At 39.4% G+C, this 20,698-nt stretch overlaps 3 protein-coding genes across 6 annotated transcripts in view; 1 reads left to right on the top strand and 2 right to left on the bottom strand.

The window, feature by feature from the left end:
• Positions 1-448, bottom strand: part of LOC118410453 (40S ribosomal protein S21) — a 3,028-nt gene extending 2,580 nt beyond the window's left edge. The window contains exon 1 of one of the 2 annotated variants that reach the window (XM_035812183.1): positions 324-448. The gene's annotated coding sequence lies outside the window, so the exon portion shown is untranslated. Of the gene's footprint in view, positions 1-160; positions 292-323 lie in introns of those variants that run through there. The other variant, XM_035812184.1, reaches the window with a different exon arrangement.
• Positions 449-595: 147 nt separating this feature from the next.
• On the top strand, positions 596-16,918 carry LOC118407941 (protein FAM110B-like). 3 transcript variants are annotated; one of them, XM_035808538.1, is made up of 4 exons: positions 669-740; positions 3,964-4,042; positions 5,927-7,112; positions 14,226-16,918. In XM_035808538.1, exon 3 carries the CDS (start codon positions 6,050-6,052, stop codon positions 7,109-7,111), a length of 1,062 nt encoding a protein of 353 aa, XP_035664431.1. In that variant the 5' UTR covers positions 669-740; positions 3,964-4,042; positions 5,927-6,049; the 3' UTR covers position 7,112; positions 14,226-16,918. The 3 variants fall into 3 exon arrangements, with proteins under 3 accessions (XP_035664411.1, XP_035664431.1, XP_035664419.1); XM_035808526.1 differs by having other exon boundaries at positions 680-740; positions 3,964-4,049; XM_035808518.1 differs by lacking the exon at positions 3,964-4,042 and having other exon boundaries at positions 596-740.
• A 1,197-nt stretch (positions 16,919-18,115) lies between these two features.
• LOC118410350 lies at positions 18,116-20,692 on the bottom strand. The gene is made up of 3 exons (XM_035812013.1): positions 20,055-20,692; positions 19,434-19,544; positions 18,116-18,625 (listed from the first exon to the last, which is right to left on the bottom strand). The coding sequence occupies exons 1-3, from the start codon at positions 20,668-20,670 to the stop codon at positions 18,501-18,503; spliced, it is 852 nt and encodes a 283-aa protein (XP_035667906.1). The 5' UTR covers positions 20,671-20,692; the 3' UTR covers positions 18,116-18,500.
• Between the last annotated feature and the right edge of the window lie 6 nt (positions 20,693-20,698).

Consider the following 20,698-nt stretch of genomic DNA (forward strand, 5'->3'; position numbering starts at 1 on the left):
ATTGGACATCTGAAATTGTCTTCATTAATAGTCAGAGTATAAAAGAACTGTTTCTTGCAGATCACTTCAGTGTCACTGACGAAGGAAAGTGGATTCTTTCCGAAACGTCTGACCGTTTCAAAACCATATCCAGTTGCTTGAGTAACTATTTTTGGCGTACCATGACAATATCCGTCCAATAGGGCATTCAGTTATATCAAGTGGTACAAAAATCTAAAGTAGCATTGTCTTAAGATATTGTAGATCAGTTCTATTGGATTAGCCTTTTCTTAACCCTTCTGAATGAACCAAATATAAGGAAAAAGTTCGGGATGAAAACTCACATGTGCTTCCCAAGATGGCGGACAGCGAAAGAGGTGGAACAGAGGGCATCCTGGGAAATTTTTCCTCGTGAACATTATTAGGAGGAACAACCTTCAAGCTGTTAACGATTGTCACAGATCATTTGCTAAAATAAGCGACAAAAATACAGTATAAAGCATAAAAGCTTAACATCAGTAATGCCAGCTGTAAAATTATTAATTAATTTTTCTTTTTCTTTGCTGTTTCTTAATTTTTGATTTTGCTACTTGTAAAAATAATGACTTAAAATGAACCATTTCAGTAAATCATTCCTGTAACAGTGGGTGAGTGAGCTGGACACACTCTCGTTCCCGGTGTACTGAGACATTAGCTGATCTCGCACAGCGGAAGGAGGACGTGTGTGTCGTTTGGCAGGGAAAAAAGTACCGATTTATTAGGTAAGTACGCCAATATTTTTCACGACATCACTCATAGTTGTGTACTAGAGGGTAGTATATACAATCAGTGCATAAGCGTTGTCATACGACCTTTTAAACTCGTAAAAGATGCGAGAGTGGGACGAAAGAGTGGTGGGTTGGGAGGCCGATGTGTACAAACAGTGTAACTGCTGAGCGGCAAAACGTAACTCGGTCAGTATATGGTTTGTCCGCAACGTATTTGTACATTCATTTCAATAACTGGGAGTATCTGTAGCAGGTAGAGGACGCAAGGTCGTGTTGTGCTGTCAAAAATAACCCTAGCGGACGAACAGATTGTTGTGTTTGCGTATATACACGAGCGCGTCAAGAAAGTCGTCTTTCTGGTTTTGTAAAATTCGGGTTAGGCCTTTGGGGGTGGGGGGTGTAGTTTGACATCATTTTCTGTCATATTTGTGGACTGTTGGTCAAGAAACTGCTTTGTCCTACATGCTATGTCACCAATTTTCAATATAACGGATTATATCTGTTCAGGGGCATTTTTCTTGCAAGGAAGGAGTAGTACTGGGGTCCTATTCAACTACCAACCCTCTTTTACTTTTAGATTAATGGTAATTGTTTTGTATCATGATAATGTTGCAGTATGATTGATGCAGTGCCATTTGCACTAACTGTGGTCCTTTTTTGAAATAACTATGATCTCATCTAAGAACAATACATAAAGCACGGTACCACTCCATTTGGAAGAACAGTACCCTTGTGAATTCAGGAAAGCGAAAGCTACCTCTTGAGATTAACATACCTCAATGGCTTTTTTTGGTGGAAATTTTCAAGTGCCGACCGATGTTGCCATGCAGTACAGTTGTAGTGGTCTTGAGTTTAATAAAATGAAGTGGCACACACAAAAATCTAATTGGATGTTAGATGTATGCTCATGTGTTTTGGTGTGTAAAACATAATTGTTGTCATTATTTTGGAGTATAGAATGAATACACTGTGATAGATATATCACAGGGGAATAATAACGGTTTCTACTAATTCCCCTGTTGTACTCATATGCCTTTGCCCAAATTTGCAGAGGGGACAAAATGCAAGCAAGCATGAAATGGAAACTTTTGGCCAGATGAGCCCCCATCAGGAGCCCTGAGGCACATCAGACAGAACCTCCCCCGTTTGTACATGTTGTTCTTTGTTCAAGTCGTAGGAGTTGCAACCTAAAAAATCAAAGCAAGACACTTTTCTTGCACTGTTGACTAGCTGTAATTCAAAGCACTGATATGATATTAGTATCAGTGAATTTGTATCCTGCTTGTTTCTAAGTGTGAAATACTCCTCCCTACGGCAGTATCATATCCTGTTCTGTTCATGATGCTAGGAAGCAAAGTCCTCAGCTTTCAAAGGTATTTCCCACAACAAAGGAAGTGGCTTAATTTTTGGCCCAATGTCATGACTGCATCAGTGACAGCACCTGGATGCAATACAGACAACATTTCTAGTCTGTGCTAATAGTTCCGCTAGTCAAAGTAGTCAAAGTAACCACGAATGACATTGGTATGATATCAGGTAAAACATTGATTATAAAGTATAATGACTTTGATGCCTTTGACAACTGCAAAATAATTACATGCAATCTAAGAGAAAAATTGTTACCAGTATTTCTACAGCAAATTGTTTCATTTGTAAATTGTAGAGTTAGAATTTCCCATGTCTTTTCCAGAGTACCCCCCCCCCCTCTACATATGGATCAAATTCTGACCCAGACATGTAGGAGTACAACTTTAAGTTATAACTGTGCCTTCCATTCATGGCTTAGTCTGAAATTCTACCCTCTTCCTTTAGAATTTCTAAATAATACAGAATACATTAGAATAGAAGACATTGATATGCAAAAATATGATATCAGTCAGAAGTCAGAACATTATCTTTAAAAGTTTAATCATACCTAACAAGAAATGACACTAGGTTGAAGACCTGGAAGTAAAGGTTAACTGTATCCTGTATGACTCCTGAAATGATGCTGACCAAACATCTGGGTCTAATTCTCTGCACCCAGGAAGGGGGTAGAAGGAAATGATAAAGCACCCTGAGGGGGGAGGACTAATGTCAACATTGAACTTGGCTGAACTACCACAGTAAATCCTGGTCCACTCCTAAATTTCTGCCTAACACATGGTCTTGATTTTGGTGGCCCAGGGTGTATTGTATAGTGAGTAGGGCCTATACATGTTTTACAGACCTTGGCATGTGTTCTGTTGACACAAGTTTGACATGGGCTAATGCCAGATAATGACCTTATCATGCGCAATATAATTGCTGCATGTTGTCATTCAGGATCCGATTATCTCCCATGTTCACATTAGGCATTTACTATAGATATGTGCAGATAAATGTAAATCTTTAAAAAGTAATTGATTATATTAGCTGCGTGCCTTGTTGTTAGGTAAACATTAGGTATATTTCTATCTGTGACCATGTGACAGATAGTTAATGAGGGCATTTTTTCAACACACCTTTATAAAGAATGCCGTACCTCTGTATCAGGGTAAACAGAACCACTGAAGCAGACCCCTCACCTGTCAGGTTTCCTGTTAATCCCACAGGTAATCAATAATCAATACATGCCAGGTGGTAGAACGACACATGCTTGTATCACCAAAGCTGTTTTAGGTCTTGTAAATATTTATATCATTTTGAGATAAGTATTAAGTTTGTTAGAATACAACTTTTTCTCATTGAATCCTCTGAAAGAAAACTGCAAGAGAACGGTATCTTATTGTAATGCTCAAGTGTAAAGGCAAAGTGTAGTTTGCTGGCTCTCCAAAACAAGAACCAAGACAATTTGAGAATAGAAAATGATTTAGTTTAGAAGGTGAACCAGGCAGGCTTGATGATGATGGCCAGGTATTTAGCCTAATTCTGCTAGAGAAACCAACACTTGGTGTGACTATGCATACTGTAGGGGTTGCTAAGTAAAGCTCACATTTCCTAAGTGGAATTCTACCCTGGATACGTATGGAAGCGGTCTGAGTCCAGCCACCCAAGTATACCACGCTTGACCAGCTGCGTCCCTGTTGTATCCTCTACCCTGCCCTTTGTCATGTTTATCATTCTGACGTCAGACCACTTTCCAGAAATCCCCATTGGAATGTGTGTAGACAATGTGGCTAAGGAAGTATCCTGATGGTCAACCATGACTCACCTATGACAGGTTCCTGTAAAAATAATTATATCCTGTTCCTACCAGGTAAGTTCTACCTTACCAGACAGGTGAAACAGGACTCCCAGGTGTTTTCTGTCATCGGTTGCAGGTAGCGAACTCTCAGGTAACAGGTCTGTCAGTTTACCAGTTTGTTTGGGGTTCGATTACTTGGTGTAAGGTTTTATTTGACCTGTGTAAGACTTGGGATTGTCTTCCATTTCAAAGAGTTAGACAGTGAAAAGCTGGCTGAAAAGTTAGATAGCCTGGAAACATCCTTGCCTGTTAATAATTGTTCTACAGTCAGAGGCATGGATGTACAATAACAGGTACCAAGAATGGCACTTTGTGTGATGTCCTTTGAACACCAAGTTTTGACACATTATAAAAGCTGGCGATCTTTTTGTTGTCTCCTCATCTGGTGGCATTGTTTCTTCAGCCAGAGATGTGTGACAGCTGAGAAGCACACCCTTTATGTCCTATTGATAGTGTATATCTGTTTATAATTACATGTGTGTGTGTGTATATTATCTGTAGCCAAAGGAATTGAATGGTTGTCTGTTCTAACTTCTTTGAAGTCTTTGAACTGAAAAACGTTTCTGTTCATCTGATGTTCTGATTGCACAGTGTGTGTCTTTGTTTAGACCGACTCTTTCGTAACCTGCAATTTTCTTGCAAATGGAACAATGATAGATTGTTGATTATAGAGCTTGTGGGAAGTGTACTTCGTTGAAGCAACTGTCACAAAGGCCCAGACAAAAAGTATGATTTGCCTGTACTTTGTGAGCGGTTCAAAGGCTCAAAATGTACTCTCCAAGCAGAGGTTGATAGGGAGCCGATCCCAATTTTCCCCATCAACTACCTGGGTCGACTGACTGAAATAAATGGCATATAAGAAAAGAGGTCACAATTTTCCCCATGAACCTCTGCTTGGAGAGTGTTCAAAGTCTAGGGAAGTTGATTTTATGTCAACATGATATAGTTGTCTTGCAGCAAAATTATTGACTTTTTTTATTCAGTCTGTCTTTACTGACTGCTGTTTTTGTGTAAGCAATGTTTACATTTTTTGTCTTCCAAGGAAAACAGGTTGCATGACTGGGATTCCTAGTATTAAGTAATCAAATTTGTATAATATTTCTTCCTGTTTGACTCTTTGAGGTCCTCTACTTTCTTTTCTTGCTGAATGGTTATTGTCTTACCCGCAATTGATTATAATTTAAAGCATTTCTAGAATAATATTGTAAAAAAAAGCACTGTTTGGAAATGCAGGAGACAAGTATATAGCAGTTGAAAGGTCAGCCTTGTAGCATACCTTTCGGTGGCAGATTCTAAGACAGGTGCGTAGCAGCGACTATGTAAACCAATTTTATAATCCTACTTTTACTCCATTGAACATAATTTGTGCTTGGCTTGGTGGCATTGATATGCAGTGCTAATTCTGTTGACACAGGATTATCAAATCAACATACAGGTGCTAATTGCTTGTTGTGTAGTTGCTAATTCACAAGCCTTTGTGTGTGTCTGCTGCCATTGTTTGTCCCTTTTTTGCATGGGAACGAGCCATGGCATTGGCGCCCTTTCATAGGTGTCACTTCACAGGTTTTCAACGACATAACGGTAAACTTACATTGTGCTATTGTTTGGGTGTTGTAAGCCAATCAGGTTGCAGCAGTCAATAGGAAGGATATCGTATTTATTTTACCAAAGAGAACATGGCACCTGAGAGTGGGGGTGGGGTGAATAATTGCTCAAGAATGACAAGAATGGAACTACATTACCGATTAAAGAACGATGGAAAGTAAGTGAAAAAGAAGTATCATGTTGCAGTCTTGCTGTGAAGTGTACAGGAGTATTAGGAAAATACAAGTAGCAGAAAATCTTGGACTAAAAAGTTCTGATGACTTCTCCCTGTGTCTGAGTGGTCTAGCCCACTTCATTTATTATGTATGATGCCATACCCAAACAATGACTGTGTGTTTATTGACTTTTATTTGTTCCCTTCCATGTGCAGCAGTTAGACGGGCCAAGCAGGAGTGGACTTAGCCCTTGTGTCGGAGATGGCTTTGTAAACACTCGCTCGACCGTTACCGTTAGAATGTTCAACATTTGAACCTGGGGACGCAGAGGAAACAGCATGGCTGCCCTGACTGTTCCATTCTCGCTTAGCAAGTCTCCGCTCAAGATTCTCAACCGCGGGCCGGATTTTTTCCGTGAGCAGGCCCTGAGCAACAACAAGAAGGAATCCCGTCAGGGGAAGTCTGCACGAGAGCTCCTGGAAGAAACCAAGGGAAAGTATGTGAAGAGTGTGAAAGTACGGGTACAAAAGCAAGAACCTGCAATCACGAAAAATCCTAATGCGAAGCCCAAGGTTAAGAACAGACCGAATGCATCATGGCCTCCTGCGAAAAAATCGGAGGGTAAGCCTGAAGTACCACCAAAACCTGTTGCCATTCTGATGAAGAACGAGGTGTCAAACTCAGCACCTGACGTTAAGCGACCAAGCCCCAGCAAAAGTGAGACGTCCTGCTCCATGCCGGACTTGCTGAAACATTCGCAACAAGTTGACCAAAACAGCAATACAATAATTGACGCAGAACTGCCCAACTCCCAGCCCAAGAGGTCAACCACAGAGGATCAAGACTCTTCAGACACTGAGGGGGCAAAAAGCAGTGAATTTTTACAGACTTGTACAGCGGAGGAGCTTCTCTCCAATACCCAGAATTCCTTAAAGCATGTAGGATTCCCTCTGCTGAGAAGCCTCAAACTGAACCCAACAAAAAAGCACAAACAGCAGGAGAGTTGTAGAGAAAGGCTTCGGACACGCAGTTTCTCAGGGTCCTCCCAGAAAAGTGGCAGCCTTCGACGATCCAAGTCAGATGTTGGACACAGATTCCCACAAACGCAAGCAGACATAGACAAATTTTTCAACACTCTAGGGTTTGACAATGGAGTCTCCTCACCGATAAAACGGGCACAGAACACAAGTAGCCAGTTTTTCAGTGACTCAAACTCTGTGAGCATATCGGTCAGTGAGGATCGAGACTCTGCTGATCGCCCTGACGGAGAGGATGCGGACATGGACCGCATCCCTGAAGGACCATCTGTTATTGAGAGAAATGCCAGAATTATCAAGTGGATGTACCACTGCAAGAAGGAGAGAGAGCACAGACCAACAAGTGGAGTGACAGACTTGTGAGGTGGGTGTATAGTAAAGTATTCTAAAATATTTTGTGTTGTCTAGTGTCCCAGCTAGCCATGAGAAGTTCTGTTTGAATTTAGGGACAAAGAGGATTACTAAATGTAGCATTGGTAATTGTTAAGTTTGCGTGAAGTCATATTAATAAGCAGATCTTTCTTTGAAGTTTGATTCTAAATGCTGTTTTTTCTGGTGTCATTGTTGAAACCTGCACTGCTGGACAATAAACGGATTTCCTCCCGTAATAGTGTCGACTGTGCAGGGTAGGAAGAATGTAGAGCATTCTACCTTTCTTGAAGAGTAATAATACAAAAAGCTTTTGGTATATTGAGCCTCCTATACTCTATGGGATCTACTCAGAGTCAGATGTTCTATAATGTTCACCATCAATGTGTAGCATGTCATTGAATCTTCTTTGACCAGATATTTGCTTTTAAAGCTGTTTTTTTGTGACCACTACCATAGCCAAAACACTGTTTAGTTCATCCAGGATCGTCTTTCATTTTTGTATCAGCAAAAACACTACTGCATCATGCCCGTAGCCAGGGGGGGTTCGGGGGGTTCGGAAGAACCCCCCCACACGCTGAAAAGGTCCGCTTTTTCATGCATGAAGGTCCACTTTTTCATGTCCAAGAATTTTTTTCAAAGGCATGACTGATTTCCATTTTTTACTTATAGACATTTCATTCAATCTTAGTGAGTCTATCAGCAAAATTTGCCCAAGAAAGTGCAGGAAATGGCTTTTCAGAGGGTCCAGATTCAAAAATTTCCCCGGACCTCCACTCAGTCCATTGCGACGCCTCGCGCCTTTGCTGTCAGACATGGTGAAAATAACTGCCTCAAAGACTTATGCCAAAAGCCTTGTGTATTTTGATAGAAATTCCATTTAACTTAGCCAGCAAATTTTGCCCGTCAAAATGCAGGAAATGGGGTTTCAGAGGGTCAATATTTGAAAAATTTTCCGGGGGAGCATGCCCCCGGACCCCCCTAGGCAGCTCACGCCTTCGGCGTGAGTCTCGCGCCTGCGGCGCTCGATGGTCCCACAAGTACTAAAAAGAACCCCCCCAACCAAAATCCTGGCTACGGGCATGTGCATACCCAGAGTATGATAACAAATTTGTCATGAGCAGACCTGTGTCTATTCAGTCTGCCATAATGTAGGTTAATCCAGGGATTACATGCATCTTAAAATCCATTATTCTAAGAATAAGGAATAATGCTGATTTTGCAGATTTTCTCACAATCAGAAGGGAGAGTGGAGCACAATCAGGTCCATCTGTCTGGAAAACTCAAGAGGTTTGAGTTAGGAGGAAAGCAGGAAATAGAATGAATTGAGGTGGAGCTTCATGGAAGAACAGATGCATCAAAAATTTTACTTTTTCTCCCAATGGCCCTATTTTACTTCATACATAAATGTATAAGATGCAGGATGCCAGTCTTTTATCCCCCCCCCCCCTTTTTTGCCCCCTCCCGTGCTCACCTGTGGTTCATAAATCATGGTCACAAGATATGTTTTCCTTTTACATTGTATGTCCTAGTCCATCATGACAGCAGTGTTAGATAATCAAAGTGGTACCTCTAGAATACTGTCATTATACACTGTGCTGAACCTGGTTTCATCAAATTCAAATCCCAAATCATAAAACCCTCTATAGCATAGGGCTAATGGACAGAGTCTAGAATCATCAAGAAGGCCTTAGAATATTAAACTTCTGCTCAAGTCATTACAGTTGATTCTGGTATCAAATCAAGATTTCATAGTTGTGCCAAAGTTGACAATGACTGAAGTTGACCAAAATCATCATTAAACATCGACAATCAAGAATACCAACATGATGTTGTGCTATTGAATGGTCTTTAGAAATAGAATTCTTTTATCAGTTAACAATCATTATGTTTCATTATTGTTTGGATTTAACATCTTTGACTGCAGTTCAAGATAAATTGCATGCAGATGTGAGAAAAGGCAGACATCCTGGTAACATATTACTCCACTTTGAGCCAATTTTCTGGGAATTAAGAACTGCCCAGAGCTGCTGCCATCAGAACTCTGTGAAGGCTCAAATGTGGAGCACCATCTGGTTTGTCTAATGCAGAGTGTGTGCTCTGTATCAGATCAGGATATTGCTCAATTATTAACCTTCCCCAAGGAGGTTATGCTTTGGTAGGGTGGTCATGTTTGTGGTTTGGTTATTATTTTTTGTGGACAATCAGCATAACTCTATCTGTGGATGGATTGTTATCATAATACACTATTTGGTATGTTTTAGGACTTGACCTTTGTTCTTGGGCATTTTATGGTACACCTTTATCAAGTGGTCAAGATAAATTGGTATGATAAATTTATATCTGACTATATTTTGCCAACTAATTGTCTGATTGTTAGGGTAACCACAGAGAACCTGCATTCTGTTAATAACACTCTGGATTCAGTGCCGCAAGAAAACCCTCTCAGACCTCTGATCTGGAGAAGTGATCAGCCAGGTGTAAAGGAGACAGGGGAGAAAATATGCCATAGTTCTGATCCCTTCAGACTGTCTGGCGTCCTGTACTGGGCACCTCAGGTTCTTTCCTAAGGGCACAAGGGTGGTGATTATTGTAGAAAGTAACTTCAAATGAACACCTTCTGTACAAATAGATTATACGATAACCGTGGGCTGATTTTTGATTGTTCAGACAATCTTACTGATTCATCGTAACAAAAGCAAGAGGTTGACTTTACCTTACCTTACCTTAATCCTCTTCATTCCGTGTGGGACATAAGGCTGTTGAGGTTGACTTTGAGCCAGACATTTCCTTTCCAGTAGCCTGGATGCCAGACTGTTTCCAGGGCCTATACAGTCCAACTACTGGACTCAAGGGCCAATATACCCCAAAGGAAAGTCTACAACAGGCCCCCCTGACTTGGACCACGATAGAGTTCAGGCCAGGGTCTGGTATCCAGGCTACCAAAAGCATCTGAAGAAGAAATTGGACACCTGACTCTATATACTGCCCATGCACGTCTACTGCACATACAGTACATGATGTACCTTACTTCCAAATTGGTAATTAGTCATGGACCAAGGTTTCAACTGTTCAGACAATCATAAGTAACCTAAGCAATAGTTTGAGTCAGATATTTCCTCCCAGAAGCACCTGAGGAGACTGGATACCTGACACCAGACACTACCCACTTCAACTGAGCATACTTTACTTTGGTAGTTACTCACTGCCACATACCGTACAGTACAACAGGATACAGGCTGTGGGTCACTGCATTGTGAGAGCTAGGCCAACCTCCCGAAATGTTTACACTCAGGTATTCCCTGTCAATACAAACCTCTCCTGCGAGTCATCCCATGGTACCGTGTGTTAACATCGTAGTCAATGTTTTGGACTTTTTTTTTTACAGTTCTGTAAAATGAGACAATAAAAATGAACCACCATACGTTGACATTTCCTTGGTACAGGTACAGGGTTGAAAAGGGTAGCTTGAAAACAAGCTTTTCTGCTCGAGAATGGGTATATATGAAGTATATGTACCTCTTGTATTGAAATAGATAAACTGTCATTTAATAAGCCAAATTTGATTTTTGAAAGCCAAATATCAAATGCAACACTTAAATTGATTTGGTTAGCACATTCTCAAATTTTTGTTTAGCATAGTCGTATCTTAGGACAAGCACATAGCTGGGGTATGAATGTGGACAAAGCTTACATCAAGATCACAGTTGCTTCTGTGCGTTATGGACCACCCAAACTTTGTACATTGCCACTTGAACAGTGCAAAACAGGGCCATGTGGTTCCTGTGAGTGGGACAACCTTGTGGTTGAATGTAACACACTTGTAGTACTCTATAAATAAACAGAATTTTCCCCCACTCATCTGGCTTTCTGGTAGCATCAACACCTAGCTGCACCCCTGGTTACTGAAGAGGGCTTGTGCTGTCTGTCAATGTTAGGACAACAAGGTCGTCTCCCTTGACCTTGGGTCCCAGTATGCCATTAGCTTCCACTGTGGAATTTGAGACCATGACCTTGGTTAAGGCTAAACCAATTTATCAAGATGCTTTTCAGAATTGTGTTTCAGATTTTTTTATGGCATAAGTCATTTTGTGCACTGCTCCACTAGCATGCAATGCAAAGTACACAAGAACTTTCAAGATTCCAATCCAATCATGTATCTGTTTTTGATGGAAATCCTTCTCTCCTTTCTCTGAGCTAATGCCAGCTGAAGAAGTTGATATGGTCTAAGTCAGCAAGTCAGACAGGTGTACATTCCTGTTGACCAAATACTAATTCCAAGAGAATTCTGTGGATGTGGGAAGACTGGGAACTGCTTGCATTGGTGTCAGACACTATAAGTGGATTTGTCACAAGCTTTAGACAGATGCAAGAAGATATAGAGACAATATAATCTTTGGCATAATGACATTTGTTGTGGAAAATGTTTGGAGAGGCCCAAATCTGTCATATGATATAAAGAAGAGTCCCTTCCCTTGCTTGATCCCATTGTATTAAACAACGAAAGTGTTTGAAAGTTTGAAGTTGTTTTAAACCCATTCTTCTTGTATCCCTGTTGACTTGTACAGGACCACCACCTGGTTATGCTAGAAATCAGTCCAACATTATATTGTTGACACAGTACACTTGAGCATGGAAAGCCCACTCACAATGCTTGATGATTGTTGTGGGAAGTCCACTTGCTTGTTTGGGCATCAGTTGTCTATTAAAGTCCATTCTTGTTTTGTTCCAAGCATAGAGTTGTGAAGGGATCACACAGAAGCCTGTGCTGTAGACACCTGGCCCCTGATGTTAAACCCTTATAATGAGGCATGAAATGTGTTTGTGGAGGGCTGTCCTTGTGGGAGGTAATGAAGAGGTGTAGAAAGGTCCCAGACTGGTGTGGGCAGGAGGTTTTGGTACCCCAGGCAAGATTTAAACCCTGGCAATTCTGACACCTGTCAAACAGGTGGCCCATAACTCCTTTCTTAATTGGCTAAACTGGTAACTTTCCAGTATGACACATCAAAGATGACACATGCAGATAGCTGTGTAGTAACTTATGGGTCAATGACCTTTTCAAACATCAACAATTATGTCAAACAGTACAGAAAATGTCTGGGAAATTTCCTCTATTGCATTATTTCTGTTCCCATCCACTTCCAAAGTAGTGTGGGAGAAACATTACAATAAAGATTTATTATTCAGTTTTACTACTATTCTAAGTAGTACAACTCTTCCCATAACCCAGGTGAACTCAAGCACCTGGGAGACTCTCGGACTAAATGATATTAGAAACACTGGTATCTATAACAACATGTCCCTACAAGAAGTGGTCTCCAATACAGAAACAAGATGGAAACCTGTCCACCACCTGTAAGTGTCTATAACATACACAAACATATCAGCTGGACATTCCTGTGTCCCACTGCACTTGTGTCTAGACAAGGATTTTGGCCCACACAGGTTTAGCTCTGCCCTTAAAACTTTTTATCTATCGGCACAGACCAAAGCCTAGCCAGGATGGTACTATGGCTCCTTCCTTGTCCCAGTAAGATCCTCTTTTTAATGTGAGAAGCTTCAAAGTACATTTGTTTTTGTTACATTAGAACAAAAACATAACAATACTTGTCAGTTCTTCCTATAAAGTTGCACACTTTGTCTGGCAGTTGTTGAGTAAGACAGACAGGCGGGGGACATTTTCCAACAAGGGAATGTTAACAAACTGTTAACCAGGATCTAAGCCATCCGGGTCTGCAGAGTGTACCACAGACATAAATAAACAATTCAGCAATCAGCACAGTTATGTAAGGATTGCTGTGACTTATAGTTTTCTTTGGTCTTCTATGTGTTTATGGGTTCATGCTGGCCATTTGTTGTTTTGATTGAAGCACTTAGATCATACTCATGACTGTTTGTATGGCAAGTATCATTGCAGTGTTGACAGGTGGGAGGTTTGTCACTTGCACAAAACAAAACTGGCTTCTGTCAGTCCATGCCCTGTAGGACTGACACATCTTCAGCCCCCTCCCATGTGGTTAGATAGGAATCACAAATGCCAAGTCTAGATTCTTTCCTAGGTCGGGTCCTTGGGAAAACATCAGTTTGATATTACCTTAGTGGGAGGCTGTTGAAGATAAGCTAGTTCTGTCCTACACAATTCTACGGACCACCTACATGTTGGAAGTATCCAGTTTAGCTGCTTTGGTGGCTTCACCCTTGAGTGAGGTTTTTAATACTAAGCCACAGTTTATACTTTTATCAAGTAGGACCACAAGTCAAAGGCAATGAAGTTCATATTGGATACTCTTGTAACTGCTATGGTATATATGATAAATGATGTAACTTGAGTTAGGAAGGAGAGTTAGAATAAACAATATGCAAATTAGGTCAACATAAAAGTGTTTGATGGGGAAAGACCATAAATCATGTGTATGGCCGCTTGCATGATAAAATAAAAAGTACCCAGCTAAACGTTGATTCCAGTGCAAAGCTTGAAGAACATCTACATTATCTCCCTTTTTTTTTATTGTGTTAAGCTTAAACCTGCTGCAGGTTTGTGACTCAATGTTCTATGGAGTACCCACTTGACATTTGTGGAATGTTAGCACAGAGTACACCAGGGCATAGCTGTGTCCTGACCCAGGGACAGTACAAACAATGTGTTGACACTCAGGCATGGATAAAGTGGAGTTGTAAATCAGTGGTACTTCATACATAACAGTTCTTTGTCTCATTTGCCGAAGAAGAGTTATTTCCAGCAACATTGAATAGAACAGACATGGAGGATTGAATTATATACCTGATGCCACAGGTGTTTTTACCCTTCTCATAAATTCCTAACGTTCCTTTGCGTGATGTTTACCAGAATGTTTACATGACGTTCCTTTCAACACCATGACTCCCTGCTTACATACTTGATTGATTAGCAATAGTTTATGGATCATTCTGTAACCTAGAACATTATGAAACAGATATGTTTGTGTACCTCAGGTGCGCCAGCCTTACTGCATGTACAATGTACATGGAGCTTAGAAGCTGCATACACGATGAAATTCAACACAGTTGGACATTAAATTTTGATGGCATTTCAATTTATTAATGTCAATTTTCTTGTTATGTTTTGCAGATACCCAACATAGAGATATCCAGGATTTTCTTCAGGCCAGCCCAGCAGCTACATTACTGACCCTTTCATCACATGAAGCAACTGTTGCCATGGATGAGGGCTGGTCACATTCTTTGTATGATGCTTATGACAGCTTATCAAGGGACAGCAGTGGTCATGTCATGCTAAGTTGTCATAGCTTATTGTGAACAGTTGATTCTGCCATAGCCTTACTGAAAATCCCACGAAGAATGTGACAGTGCCTTTTATGATTGTCTGACATACTTAGCACTGGACATGAAATTATAGCAGGAAGGGTCTGCAATGGCACATCCATTTTTTCCCCAGGTTGATGTACCATTGTCCATTGAATTAAAAAGTACCTTTGTTTCAAAAGTATCTTTGTATCAGAGAATCAAACTGATTATGACAGAACATTGGTGAGCATTTGTAAAAGACCTGTACATACTAATGAAAAGAAGATGGACTGCCCACAGGGAAAAAGGGAACCCAGTGCATTATACTTTACCTGTTATGTTGAGAAGTTAGAAACCCTTAGGTAAGCATGCTGAAATAATTTTGCTTGTCTGATATGATGTGTCCTCGTGTAAGATCATCGTTCTAGGGAGATCATTGAGGATTGAACTACTTTTATTGTACATGTATGTTAGATGTAATGACTGGTTGACCAGTGATGGGCCTTTGTTTCTTGAAGCTTGACATGGTGCTTTATGTACATGAAACAAAGCTAATCTTGTCTTCTGTATGTATTGAATGTAAACTTGGCAGGAAATCTAAATCATATGTAAGTATTGACTATTGTATTGTACTAATTGACCAGGGTACAACTGCTGTGTCAGACTTGCATCCTTTATAGAAAACTATGGTATTGTACTTATGTATAGGGTTAATAATTGACGGTTTAAATTTCGTGTGTATCATCAGCCAACTCTGTCACAGTATTGCATTGGTTTTTTTTTCATTTGCATAGCTTGGCCTTTTGCAAAGTAGAATTTATGTTGTAATGTTGGTTAAAGTACTTGTGGAGAGAGTGTAAGAAAGTTATTTATAGTGAATTGTTGTGTTATGCTTTTTGTATAGTCTTAGCTTCAGGTGAAGGTTTCATTCAGTATTGTATAGGTTTCACCAGAACTGTTGAACAGTCAAACGATAGGAATTCTGGGAGTTGTGGTTTAGATGTGTACAAATTCTACAAGGAATTATAACAAATAATTCATCAATTTTTCAACTGTATTTGTCAGTATTTAATTTGTTTTCTGGCAGCAGCCTTTTTTGGAATGCTACATACAATGTATGTCAATAAATTGGCTGACCTTAATTTGCACTTGATCTCACAAAAAGTGAACAAATTTCCTGACATACCAGTCCTAGTTATACACCACTATAACGAGCATGTACATGTAGTGTACTTTCACGAGATGACACTGCTGTCATGCTAGTTGGTTGATAGGAAGAGTCTGATGTATAAATTTACATGACTGTAATTTCAGGTTTAACCATCCAGCATGGTGGACAATGTTCTTAGTCACGTGACGAGTGCAAGCACCCCGTAGAGAACATATCTGTGCATACAGCTTCAATGTACATGTATTTCTATATACTATATATTATATATTAAGAAAACTACTGTTAGTGGTGTATATCTTGGAATCAGTTGCCATCCATCAGCTTTGACACATCTTGAACTTGCTTGAGTTCTGCTGTTGTCCGCAATTTTTGTAGGAATGTCCAGAGAAGTTGCACAACAGTTAGCACATACATTACTTCAAGTATCTTTCTGTAAAAGCTGTGTAAAATTTTGAAGCTGAATGCTTTTGTCCTGGATATCTTAACTATTTTAACATTCCAGGCAGAAATGTTCTTCCAGTTTGAACTTTCCTCAGTATGGCTGTATTTATACTAGTATGAAAGTTGTTCATTTGATATACAAATATGTAGCTTACCACTTACACATTATCCAGTAATGACCCTTTTTATCAGCATCAAGCAATGTACTGAGTCAAGGTCTGCCAAATGTTACTGGCATATTTTTTATGGACCACACAGAGTTTGTAATATCTTTGTACAATGTTGCTCTGCTGAACGTTTGATCTCAGCAAGGACGTTATATACATTATATAACATCTTTGGTGTCAGAGGACTCAAAATGCGTTGAATCTTTGAAGCGTGTCTTACTAGCTGTACATAAAAGTGGTAGTTTTGATATTCATTACAAAGAAACATGAGTAGACTATTGCTTTTATCTCTTGGTTGATGGCAGATATCTGTAGAACAAAGTGAGTTTGTCACACCCCATTGAAATGTTTTTTTTTTTCAGATTGCTGTAACTTGAACAAAATGTTGTCCTTCTTGATCTATATGGTCCAAAATATTATTGTGATTGAAAAGGAATCTCATCACACATGTACTGGTGGACCACACCCATTTGATTTCTTGGTTCATGTAGATTAATCAAACTCTATTATTAACATCTGAATATATGATATACAAGAACAAAGAATTTAGATTGGTGTGGATCTTACTACTTAGTAGTGCCATTTCTGGTTGAAATTGAAACTACCAAATTGATAACATCTTGGAATGTTGGCCTTTGCTAATATTGTAGCTAATGCAGATTTTGTGGATTGATGTGTACAGTTTACTACTTTTGTAATATGCAATAAAGTGAGATACCCTGGTGGTCATATGGCAAACACTAGTTGTGAGTAGTTTGTGTGTATGAGTGTGTGCGTATGTGGACTATTGAGTAAAAAAACAAAGAATACAAGGATGAAAACTGGATTTATAACATGAACTGTTTTTTTAACAATCCCACCAACAAGGAAAGTTCTGCAATGTACAACAAGGGGAATAAGTAGTTGAAGTTAAGTAATCCTGTACAATATCAACTTGAAGAACAGAAATCTGTGAACTGTTATACGGACTATCTACACGACCTGGTGCAAGACATTCCAGTCACTCTATATCAACATCAATATAAGATGTAAGTCAACTGAAATTGATAAAGATTGTGGAGGAAAGCTTCCTTATACCATACCCATCTATTAGAGCATAATTATTGAACAGCACCTCTACAAAAAGGCTAATACTAGTAACTGAGATCATCAATGGGGTGGTTTCCCCTTCATACTCAGGGCTCGAAATACTACCTGCATATGCAGGTTAGTGCAGGTAAAATTGGAGCTGTGCAGGTGTCTCTGGTGTCTACCTGCACCTAACCTGCACTGGTCCATGGTCAAGTTTATACATAAATGTCCTTTAATGTAGCTGTATATACAAATGTAGATTGTCATTAGCTCCATTGACTGTTACTACCTATAAAGTATCAAAGAAAAAATAGCAATGGTTCCTGAACTATTTTAGTATGATCTAAAATTCCTAAATTCGGATTGGTGCAGGTAAAATTTGTCTGGTGCAGGTAATTTTCAATGTTACCTGCACTGGTGCAGGTATGCGTATGCAGAAAAAAGTATTTCGAGCCCTGATACTGCTTTTGTGACTTGTCCTTAGCTTTCTGCTCCCAGCAAATCTCTTTCCGAAGTGCTATGGAAGTAACAGTATCTTGTTTATCAACTACTAGTACTGGAAATGTGGCATGAACCTCATTCCAGTTCTTTGTTCTTCCATGTTCAAGAATGCCTCCTTGTGTTTTACTGAGAAATTGCAGTTTACCTGGTGTATTTTGAGATAGAATACTAACAATCGGTACAATGAACAGTACGATGTAAAATGTATGGAAACCAATGTTTTGAATACTTCAAACATAAGCACTTCAAATGTATTCACATTTAAGAACATTTACCCACAAGAGGGCAATATAAATTTGGTTCTTAGCTACATGTAGCTAATCTAAGGCAACTTTTAGAACTGACTTTACCAGCTACACTGTATACAATATAACTAAATAAAATTTATTTACATCAATGGCAACAAGTTTGAAATTTACTCCATCATAAATGTACATACACTTATAAACCCAATGTTCAGCTATCTTCTAACTGCTGCAACAATATGAAAAATCAAGTTTTTTTCCTGTTCCCAATATCAACATTTTTTCAATCTAATGGTGTGGACAAGAGGAATCCAATATCCAAAAAAGACTTGTCAGACAAAAGGTCTGAAAGTCCCCACATTAACCTTTTGGGAACCTATCCTTCGGTCACAAAAATGTTGACACTTTTCTGCCAAGTTCACAACAAATTCATAACATATCTCTATTAGATGTTTTACAAAGCTATGCCAAAAGGCAACATTCTTAAAACTCACCACATATTTCTACTCTTTAGGTTTGCTGTAGGGGTGAAGTTTTCGTACCCTCTGCCTGCGAGATAGGCCGACTCGGATTGGCCGAGAGCATGTTTTTAAGGGGGACACACCCAAGACACCACACGTTGTTGACTCTGTGAGAAGAGAGAGGAACACATGTACATGTACTTTACCATCATTAGAGTACCTTGAAATATCAAATGCAGATTGGAATGATATATAGCTAACATTTATCAGATCGGAAATCCATCATATTAACATAACAGTGTCAAAGGGTGCATGGTCAAAATGATAAATAACCATTGACTCAACAAAACACATTTGTTACTGACTATATAATAAAAAAAAAATCAGCATTCTTATTACAAAATGCATTGAGAATAAAATGCCCTTAATGGGACAGTACATTTTTGGCACACGAATTATCCCTCTTCAATAGATTCTCACATGGGCATTGTGGAAGCAACAAATCATATTGATCTGTCTTTTCATGTGATTCTTTATTACATACAGAGATTACACCAGCTTTACAATTCACAACAGAGACAATATTTCTTATGATGAACCTATACTACAGGGAAATCATGTGCACTTTGGTCACTGATAGTGGACAGATTACTCCAAATGCTGTATGTTGTTTATATAAATAGCATGTCAAATAGACAGGGCTGTCAATATGTTTTTGAACTTCATATAGATCTATATTGTTAACCTTTTAAATAGTATTGTAAAACAATGTCAATAACAAAAAAGTGCATATATAGCAAACTGCTGTTCATTTACCATATTTCAAAAGCTGTTATTGCCATTTCCCCCCAAGCAGCATTATAATGAATGTGACCCTGTTGGGAAATCATGTGTCAGTCAGAGGTTGGTTTGGCAACAGCATTTAATCTTAATGTCCTCACAATGAGACAAAGCCACCCATTGACATACACATACCTGTCATAGACTTGTCTGCTTTGGTTGGAACCAACTGTTCTGTGTATGAAATATTCTGATGGGACCAGTGGAATAAGCTGCCTGACTTCCCATCATGACAGTGAGATGTTTCTGCAAAAATTCATTATAACAGAATACATAAGACATGAAAATATGTCTCTAAACAACATTCACATTTGGATCTCATGACAGACTAACAAAGAGATTCTCACACCAATACACGGCCATACAGCTATGTATGACACAGGATTTCTGCTCAGCATGGTTGTCTGTTAGTTTTATGGCTGTTTTAAATCAAATGTTCTGAAATCCATTTAAACTTGTAGTTCTGCTCTTGAACACGTACCCTATTAGCATGCTGAATGAAATGTAGAGGAGTGCACCTGACAGACAAGAAAAATTCCTTCCAGACTTCTGGTGATCAGAGGAAAACTTTCAGTACCAAGGACATCCCCCATGATTGTTGTTGATGTGAATCTTCTGAATCTGTTTTAGATGTTATATACATGTATTTGTTCAGTGAACAAATATAATAACTATCAAACTTACATCACTACAGGCATGGGCTACACTATAACTATAGTATAAACAAGGGGATAACCCCAGAAAACCCCATCTTACCATAAAGTGTGCCAGTGTCTGATACTGAATCTGGTACTCCCTCTACAGTGTGGTCCCTGTTATAATGGAGTGGTTCAGCATCCTCATCTGGAACTGTTTGGTCCATCACATTGCAACTTGGCTCATTGGGTACAACATGGCATCCCATTGGCATTTCATGGCTAACAGGAGTGATCATGGCATCACAACGGGCGCTTTTTTCTCCAGCATTCTCATGAGAAAACATTGTGGTAACATCTAATAGGTTTTCTTTTTCTGAGGTGTTTTCTGTAAGGTTTGTAATGGTTGTGGAAACATCACCGTCAAAATGGCTATTAGAAGTATCCTTAGAGTTAGATAACAGATGACTTCCCATCTGAAAGTCATCGCCGTTTACATTCTTATCTTTATCAAATCCTTCATGAACTGCAAAGCCATTGGAAGAAGGTATCTCTCCACTACAAATGTGTATGGTAGTATTGGTACATTCCTTGTGGCTTGCTGTTCCCAAGTTGGAATTGTAATGACCAGTCAAAGACATACATGTGCTGCCTTGAGTAGCAATATCACTATTTCCCTGCTGACATTTGTGATTTGATTCTCCCAAGCTTCCATGAAAATGATCAGTCACTGACATATCCTCTTCTGTTGTTACTTTATCATCT

Source organism: Branchiostoma floridae, chromosome 2, assembly GCF_000003815.2.
Source record: "Branchiostoma floridae strain S238N-H82 chromosome 2, Bfl_VNyyK, whole genome shotgun sequence".
In the NCBI taxonomy this organism is placed as follows: domain Eukaryota; kingdom Metazoa; phylum Chordata; class Leptocardii; order Amphioxiformes; family Branchiostomatidae; genus Branchiostoma; species Branchiostoma floridae.